The sequence below is a fragment of the Neopelma chrysocephalum genome, unplaced genomic scaffold, assembly GCF_003984885.1.
Source record: "Neopelma chrysocephalum unplaced genomic scaffold, ASM398488v2 Primary Assembly neopelma1_76, whole genome shotgun sequence".
Classification (NCBI taxonomy): Eukaryota; Metazoa; Chordata; class Aves; order Passeriformes; family Pipridae; genus Neopelma; species Neopelma chrysocephalum.
The window spans coordinates 11632273-11641210 of record NW_020897737.1 but is presented as its reverse complement, the minus strand read 5'-3'; the positions used below and the strand labels follow the sequence as shown (position 1 = coordinate 11641210).

The 8938-nt window shown below is 45.7% G+C and overlaps 1 protein-coding gene across 10 annotated transcripts in view; it reads left to right on the top strand.

The window, feature by feature from the left end:
• Positions 1 to 1051: 1051 nt before the first annotated feature.
• CASK (calcium/calmodulin dependent serine protein kinase) overlaps positions 1052 to 8938 on the top strand; it is a 200651-nt gene continuing 192764 nt past the window's right edge. For 8 of the 10 annotated variants that reach the window (XM_027688832.1, XM_027688830.1, XM_027688825.1 and 5 more), the window contains exon 1: positions 1053 to 1562. In XM_027688832.1, the coding sequence (XP_027544633.1) occupies positions 1504 to 1562 (59 nt within the window). In that variant the 5' untranslated portion in view covers positions 1053 to 1503. Of the gene's footprint in view, positions 1563 to 8938 lie in introns of all 10 variants that reach the window. The other 2 variants (XM_027688827.1, XM_027688824.1) reach the window with 1 other exon arrangement.

The window sequence follows — 8938 nt, the reverse complement described above, 5'->3', positions numbered from 1 at the left end:
TCAGCTTTGACAGTTTTTTTCTCTGTGTGGGGAACAACTGTATAATTTACCTTTGTTAACAAGTTTTAAGAAGTTGCATGCGTGCTAAAGCACTTTGACAGAAATAAATACTTTCGTAAACTGGAACAGTTCCTAATTCCTTCAAGAGAGCTTTGCTGTCTCCCACAAACCATCTAATTCAAAACTTGGAAAAGGGGATGCGTAAAACTTCCAACTTTCATGTATAAGTCTCTGTGGAACACGTTAAAAATCGGGGAACACGATGTATCCAGGTGAGTACTTAAGTGCTCTAAGATCCACCTGACGTCTCGGGCGCTGTTTTTAAGTGTCTCTTGCGGAACGACGGCCAGCAGTGACTCGCACGACTGGAAGAGCGCATTGAGAGCACTCCCGAAAGGTTAATTCACCGCTTTTGGGGACAATGTTTTTTCTAATGACACAAAGCGTTCAAATCGTGCCGCGGAAAATACTTACACGCTGTTGGAAAATGAAAAAAAATAAAAATAAAAGCAAAGCTCTGCAAGCCCGGTTCGCACCGCAGGTTCTTTATCGCCACACGCGGGAGCGCGGCCGGAGCGCCGCTCCCTCACCTGGGCGGTCCCTTCCCGCGCTCCGGGGCAGCTCCGGGTCCCTCTGCCGGGGGCGATAAGGGACGATATAGGTGATATAAGGGTGATAAGGGGCGATAGAAGTGTGAGAAGGGGCGATACAAGTGACGGCAAGGGCGCTCTGTGTCCGCGCCCCACCCGGGCCCGACCCCCTCCCCGCGCCATGACGTCACACACCCTCCCCGCGCCCATGACGTCACCGCGCCGCGCGCCTGCGCGCGCTCCCGCTCCCCCCCCTCCCGTTTCCCTCCTCCCCGGACCCCTCGAGCGGGCGGTGAGGGGGCGTGGCCCCCCGCGCGCGTGCGCGCGCGCCCCCGAGCACCGCCCGCCTCCCCCTCCCATGTTCGTGACGGTCTTTGCGTGACGGCGGCGCCGCCGCCGGGAGCGCGCGCGTGCCCGCCCGCCCTCCGCTACCGCCAGCGCCTATCGCGACCGCCTGTCGCGACCGCCGCCGCCTCTCCGCCTTCTCCGCCTCCTTCTCCCCGCGCCCGGGAGCGGAACCAGCGGCCGCGCCTGGACTCCCCCCACCTCCTCTCCGCCCTTCCCCCCTCCCACTATTATCCTCCCTCCCGCCCGCCCGGGAACGCGCGCCCGGCGAGGGAGCGACCCGGCGGTGCCGCCCGCCCCGAGCCCCTCCATGGCTCCCGCGCCGCCCCGCTGAGCCGGAGCCGCCCGGAGCGGGAGGGAGGGGGCGGGAGGCGGGGGGTGCGACACGCGCGGGGAGCGGCGGCGGCCGCGGGAGGAGGAGCAGGACCGGGATCGGGAGCGGGGAGTCCCGGAGCCCCGCGCGGGCGGGCGGCGCTGGGAGCGGCCGGGATTTACCGTGGTGGCGGTGGGCGCTGAGCGGCGGGGGAGCCGGGCGTCCCCCCGCGGGCTGAGCCCCCCCGCCCGGACCATGGCCGACGACGACGTGCTGTTCGAGGACGTGTACGAGCTGTGCGAGGTGATCGGCAAGTGAGTGCGGCGGGGAGCGGGCAGGGCAGGGCGGGGCGGCGGGAGCGGTGCCCGGTGCCCCCCGCCCGCGCCGGGCACCGGGGATGCTCCGCCCGGGACCCACCTGAGCCGTGCGGGGCGCGGGTTCCCCCCGCGGCCGGTGCCCACTGGGAGGCGGAAGGGGGGAGAAGTGACCCCATGTTTCCTCAGCCACCATGATTAACCACCTCGCCATCGCTCTGGCTGCAGCAAGCGGCAACCACTTCCCACCCCTTTTCTTCTCCTCCCCCCCCTCCCCCCGATATCCCATTCCTGGCACACCCATCAAGGATTGCCTATTGGGGAAGGGAGAGAGAGAAGATAGCTCGCGGTAGATCCACCTATTCGCAGGGTGTCTGCATATTTGTGCGCCAGGTGTTGGGTTCTGCCTCTTCCTTGCTGCATAATAACCAGCTTGGTAGTGGCGCTCGGGTAGTGCTCGGTTTTCGTCCAGATCCATCACTCTCATCCGTGTGGAAATGGAGATGTACAAGGCAGGAGGAGTGCTTGGCCTTTTGAGTCTTATTATGCAACTGCTGTTAAACCGATGCTCGAGGCTTGTATCCAACCTGGGAGTTGAGGCAGTGGCTGGCGTTCTCCGGCTGCCTCTTTCGGGTTATCACTGTTGGATAGAAATGACAATTCAAGTCAGCAAGAAAATGCAGAGGCTCCCCCAAATCAGATGCTCATAATGAAATAAACCTGAACTCCATTCCCCCCTCCCCCCTCCCGTTATTTTTGTGACTGCTCAGTTTTGAAATCCTTTTTTTATTTATTCATTCATCATCTTTCATGTATTTTCCGTAGTTGTGCCTATGTTGCAGAAAGATGTAGCGACTGCCTAATCTTCTGTGTGCTTCTGATTCTGAAGCTGAGATTGCTGTGGAAGCCTTAGTAGTGTGCTCAGAGTTTTTCTTCATGACAATGGATTTTATAAGAATAATTGTTCGCTGTGTTTTTATTATAAACAAAGAATTTTTCCTGCATGTATTCTCTTGCCCACTCTCCACCGCTCTGCTTTTCAGTTTATATAGAACGCTGTCTACTTTCAAAGCTAGGGCTAAAAATATTCTAGAACTAATCTTTCCTTAGGATTATACTAAAATGCTAGTCTTGAACGTAGCAGGTGGCTTTGTTGTCAGCAGAAGTTTCAGCACTCAGTTCTCTTGTTTCACAAGGCACTACCACCTTGCTGTTGACACAACTTTTAAAAAATATTAAGCTTAAAGGGCCTTGTTTGCCATCATAAAAGGTAAATGACTGCTTTAGCTTGATGCCGGTGAGGAGCTCCTGTGGAAGCAAAACTCTGTTATTAAAGGTGTTTTGAAGACAATTTTTGGCACACTCCCTTCACAAGTGGTTTTATGCTAACCACTGCAGTTCACACACGGTTTTATTCATGCCCGATTGCCATTAGGAAGAAGGTGCAGTGCTTATGCATGACCGCACACCCTTTCAGAGAGTGGATGATTCACAGAGTTCCAGATGTTTGCACATCTCCAGCGACTTTTTGTTTTTGTGGCTGGCGAATTTTGAAGAGGGGACTGAAAACCGGTGGGTTAGGTATTAGCCGCAGAAGTTCCACGTGAGATTTAGGTAGTATGGGTAGTGTTGTGATGTAACTAGATCTAACAGATAAATATTGAATCACAGTAGCGCGATGATGCCAAGAGCACTGTAGCAAAAACAGGGTGGATCACTGAAAATAGCATCAGTGATGGTGTGAAGGGCTGATAGCTGGTTGTGATTGCTCAGGCTTTTCCACACAGATGTTATGTCAGTCCTCTTAAAAAAACATTTAAAATTAATATACAGTTGTATGAGTAGTGTTCCTGTTTCTTTACAGTACTACACAGGTGAATTCCAGGGAACCAGGGATGCGGCATCTTTGTTTAGCTTACAGATTTTGGGTACCACCTTGCCTGTCTGTAGGAAACTTGGGGAAAACTGCTGTAAATCTGCTTGGAATTGCTACGTGTGCATCTTACCAAACATCTTTCAGTGAAACATCCACTAAATACCTGCACACTCCTGTGATCTGTTATTGATTGATATGGTGATTTAGTTCTTGCAAATAGCACGTCTGGCCCTGATTTGCATTTTGGACACATGAAATATTAAAACGTGTAATTTGTCTTTCCTACATAGGTAGTTACCACTGTCACTTAAGGTAGTAAAAGGTATTTTCATGAAGGGTGTGGGAAAGAGATCTTTGCCTGTGAAATGAGTGTTTAGTCAAAGTTCCAAAACAATTTACTAGAGAAATCAGGAGGCAGTTTCTTATAGGACAGTATACAGTCCAATTTGTTGAGTCATATTCTGATCTTTAGGATAAACTTTAAGCACTTCTAAGTACAATAAACTGATAAAACTGACTTAGTGTAAATGCAGCAATAATAACTTTTGGTGAGCTGGAGTGTGGAACAATTACAGGACAATAATATATGAAAGAATTGATTGGAGTGACGGTGATAAACTGTTTATTATGTGACATTTAATGTGTTTAAGTCCTGCAGGTATGCATTTTTCGGTTTGAATGGGTACAGGTGGAAAGAAAGACCACAAGGGATAGAGAGAAATTCTAGTTCATGTTTCCTTTGGAAAAAAAGTTAGAGGAAATCTTATTTTGCATGTATTTCCAGTATACTTTTCCATCACTGAAAGCTGTACGGAGATATAAATTAGAATAATAATCCTAATTTTTGTTGAACTTTTGAAGTGGCATTTATGACGCTAACTTTAGTCACATAGGTTTACTTTACCAGATGTGTTGTTTTAGGTTACTGTCTTGTCTTCACACTTGGCTGACACAAACATACTTAAAGCGAGAAGTAAATTGGAGATTTCGGTATTAACCTTCAAAAATGTGTTAACATATCTCTGGATAACTAATAAGTGATGAAAAATACAGGTGTGCCATTTTTTTCATCACTTGCTTCCAGGATCCTTTGAAGAAATTCTCCCTGTATATTGGTTCAAAAGTACACAAGCTAAAATATTTAAGCCTGTTATTATGTGGATCAGACTATGTGTTTGATTGACAGCTCCCAGATAATTGTGCTAAGTGTACTTCTTTATTTTTTATTAAAATTTTCATTCAAAATGCATTGAGTAGTTTATAAAACGTAGTAGGTGTAAAGTTGGGACATCTTGGTGAAAGCTGTTCTGAGTTTATCACAGGAGCTCCACATACATGTAGCAGTAGTTTCCTTTAAGCCAAAGAGGGAATGCTTGTCTTTAGTAGGTGTTGAATTTAGAAGACTGAAGCAAGGCTTTTATCACAGAGTCCTTGTTCTGCAAGGACTTTATTTTACATTGTGTTTCTGTACCTTTTAAGATCCATGTCGGCCGATGTTAGCATTAGAGGAGAACCAGAAAGATTGTCTGAGCTTTCTATCTGTAGGATTGGAGGTTGCTTAAAAATTTCTCCAGAGTTTTAAGTTGTAAATACAGTGAGATAAAGTTGACGAAAGTTTATTTGTGTTTAAAAGTGCTTTGGTCACAACTGAAATCGTTAGTCCTGGGGTGCTTTAGGAAGAGCATTGCCAGCAGGTCAGGGAGGTGATCCTGCCCCTCTGCTCAGCCCTGGTGAGGATCACCTGGAGAGCTGTGTCCAGTTCTGGGCTCCTCAGCACAAGAAAGACATGGAGCTCCTGGAGCAGGTCCAGTGGAGGGTGACAAAGATGATGAAGAGAGTGGAACACCTCACTAATGAGGAAAGGCTGAGGGATTTGCACCTGTTGAGCCTGGAGGAGAGACGGCTAAGAGGGGACCTCATTGGTGTCTGTCAGTGTCTGCAGGGAGGAGTCAGAGGACGGACCAGGCTCTGCTCAGAGATGCTGAGCAATAGGACAATAGAAACAGGCAGAAACTGGTGCTCATGAAGTTTCACCTGAACATGAGGAAGAACTTCTTTACTGCGTACTGGAACAGGTTGCCCAGAGAGGCTGTGGAGTCTTCCCCACTGGGGATATTCCAGAACTGTCTGGACACTATTCTGTGCCATGTACTCTGGGATGATCCTGCTTGAGCAGGGAGGTTGATGACCCACTCTGGTCCCTTCCAGCCTGACCCATTCAGTGAGTCTGTGATATTAATAGTAACTTAAAGGGTACATTTTTGTAATTTTGTCTCCCATTTGTGCACCATATGTACAATCATTGTGCATAGTAGTGCAGTTTTCGGCATTTCTAATGCCAAAGTACAACGTGATGTTTGGTGCTAATGCCATCATGGCTCTCAGGATGTTCTCTGGTTGGTTCAGGCTAATCCTCTTCTGGACTGCACATGTGAGGATTTCAGTTTGTTTTCATCCATCCCTCCCCTGTGTCGGGATGAACCTCTCTGCTTGGGCTCTTCCACTTAGGAAAGAGTAGTTAAAGTGCCTAGAGCCTGCAGGTGTCCCTCCCTTCTCCCTCTAGACTGTCAGCACTGCTGGAACACTGCAGGAGATGTGAGGAGAGGGTGCAAGGCCTTCCAGCAGGAGGTGGGACAGGGAAATTTTGCATTAGAGTATGAAGGCTTGTGTCCCGTTGAAGTCAGATAAGAGGATGGTGGTTGCAATTCCATCCCAAGCTGTGATCTGGTGTTGGAGGTGCTTTAGATTTATGCCCCAGTCTGGAAGTGTTCAGGATAGGGAGGACAGAGCTCATGGCTTCCTTGTCCAAGAAATACTTAGAACTTTTAATAATTGTAAGTATTGTGATAACGAAATTATGTAGCGGTATTTTGATGGTTTCAGAGGTTTTGTTTTCCATTATTGCCTCCTTTTTCACTCACAAGAGTGAGAATGCTATTGACTTTCAAACATACCTTTTCTCTAGTACATTGTTGAAATTTTGCATTTCTTGTAAAACCAAATGCAAATAAGTGATGGGTATAATTTTGACAAACCACATGAAAATGTGAAACAACTGTACTGTGTACTCACTGTTTGTAAAGTGGGGACAGGGATATGGAAAGTGATTTGTCTAGTTTAGCTATTGAGTTTTTTAGTGCTGTTTGAAATACTAGTACAGTAATAAAACATTGTCAGCTGTTTTCACTGTTACAGTGTTTAAGAGTAACAGATTATAATGAATATTTGATTTAAGCATGAGGTCATAATGTGCATTGCTTCAGGAAAATAGCAACAGATTATTTGTAGTGTATAGTTGCTGGAATATATCCTTTGCTAAGTTATTCTGCTGTGGATTTTAACTGTAGTAACGACCTGTTTGTACTTAGGAGGTTCTACCTACTTAAGAGAAGTACCTGAACACAGAGTAGAATTAATATACCTGATTGCAGAGTATAACAGTTTAATCAGTGCTCTCTATTTGTAGAAAGTGTTACTTTTTCAGTGTTGTTTTGATAAGCAGCTGCTCTCTTGTGTACATCCTTGTTCAGGAAGAATTCCTTCACAGAAAGGGTTGTTAAGTGTTGGATGAACTGCCCAGGGAGGTGGTGGAGTCACCATCCCTGGAGCTGTTCATGAAATGACTGGATGTGACACTCAGTGCCATGGTCGAGTTGACAAGGTGGTGATCAGTCAAAGGCTGGACTTGATCTTGGAGTTTTTTTCCAACCTACACGATTCTGTGATTCTTATGGTGTGAACAAGACAGTTGTAATTATTGGGAAGTTGAGGCTCACTTCAGAGGGAGTTTAAAGGAACTTGATTTAGGAAGATACAAACGGAGAAAGATCGTGCGAGGGGTTTGCAAATGTGATTGTGTGCTTAAACACCCAAGAGAAGGAAGCCCTCCAAGGTAAGTACAAATGAACAAATGTGGGCAGACCAGTCCTGTGAAATTTCAAGCTGAAAATTAGAAGATTTTAGACCAATGGAGCACCTGTCTGTGAGAAGTTGCGGGATAAAAAAAGCAGCCTTGTCTTGAAGATTTGCTAAGTTAGGAATTTGATCTTTTCATTGAAATAGTATGAAACTTTGTTGCCTTCAAGAATAGGGGCTAGGCTTCAGGATCCAAGTGATCCCTGATAATCATTTCAATTCAAACGCAATGCTCAAGATGAAATGCTTTGGGATAAAGAAATATTAGGGAAAGAAAAGTGGTACTTATTTTATGTCAGCAGCCACTCACCTGCTTAGCCCTCTGTCTGATACAGTGGCCTTTTTTTATTATCTTTTATACAAATGTCATTACAATGAAAGGCAGTCAAGCAATATTAACCCTAATGTGATGTTTCCAAAGATCGCTTTTCAGAAACTTGCAGTCATATTGAATATGTCATCTAAAGAATGGTGACTCCAGAATTGAGACTGGTTGTTATAAGTAGGTATTTTGTGCGGAATTGTGGAGTTGATAAAAATAACTCTCATAAATTCTTCTTTTTCCAGGAGGGAGTACTTTTTTTTTTTTTTTTTTAAGATGCAGCATGAATACGTGTATACTGAATGTATTACACACATGGCCAGAATTTTCATCCCTACTTGTTAAAAAAATTAGACTTCTCTCTTAAGATAGTGTACCATTCAGCTATTAGAAACAACCCCAAGAAACCCTTTTCTTTGTGTACATCAGATAAGCCTGTAAGAGGATACCTTGATAAGGCATCCAGAGCATGAGGAGAGAGCGCCTTGACTTCAGCATAGCTGTAAACTGAACTGTGTTTTATGTGTCAGGCTGGTAACTCCCCTTCATAAACTTTTGCTGTTTTCAGAGTGAGTTACAGTGTTCCTTGGGAGGTGCCTGTCGGTAAAAGGAACGCTCCCCTTGTCAGAAACAGCAGCGCACAGCAAGCTTTGGAGCTTGTTACAAGTGTATTACTCTGTATTTAAGCCCCCTCTTACCAGTATCTTTTTCTGAATTGGAAGCAGTGAAGCAAGGTTCGAATGATTTTTGGAGCTTGACACCATTGCATTATAGTAAAGGTTTCCTTCTTTCACTTAAGTTTGTATGAGAAGCAAAAGTGTTTTTTCAGAGAAATTACTAGGAAACGGTTAGAGGATAAATTTAGAACTAAAAGGACTATTTCCTAATGTATTCTCAAAGGACAGAAATAAACGTCCCTTGGTTAACAAGTGCCTGGCTCTTTTACTTTTGTACCTTTGTGCTAGAATATGGTAAAAAGGGGTAGCCAGAAAGTTAACTACGAATCTTCTGTCTTTTAATTGCAGTATTCAAGGTGCAGTAGGGCTGTACTTTCCTTCCAGGCTTCGGGTTTATCAGAATTCTTGTGTTGTCAATATTCTGTCCGTTTCTGAATTGATTTAGCTTTTTCAGAAATCAGTAGCTGACACATATCTTCACTGCCTGAAGACATGCATAGTTCTTAGCAACTTTACAAAGTTCGTTGTCTGTGTAGGAACTAAAATTCTGAATATTTGCCTTCCACTAGGGATTCTAAATAGCCTT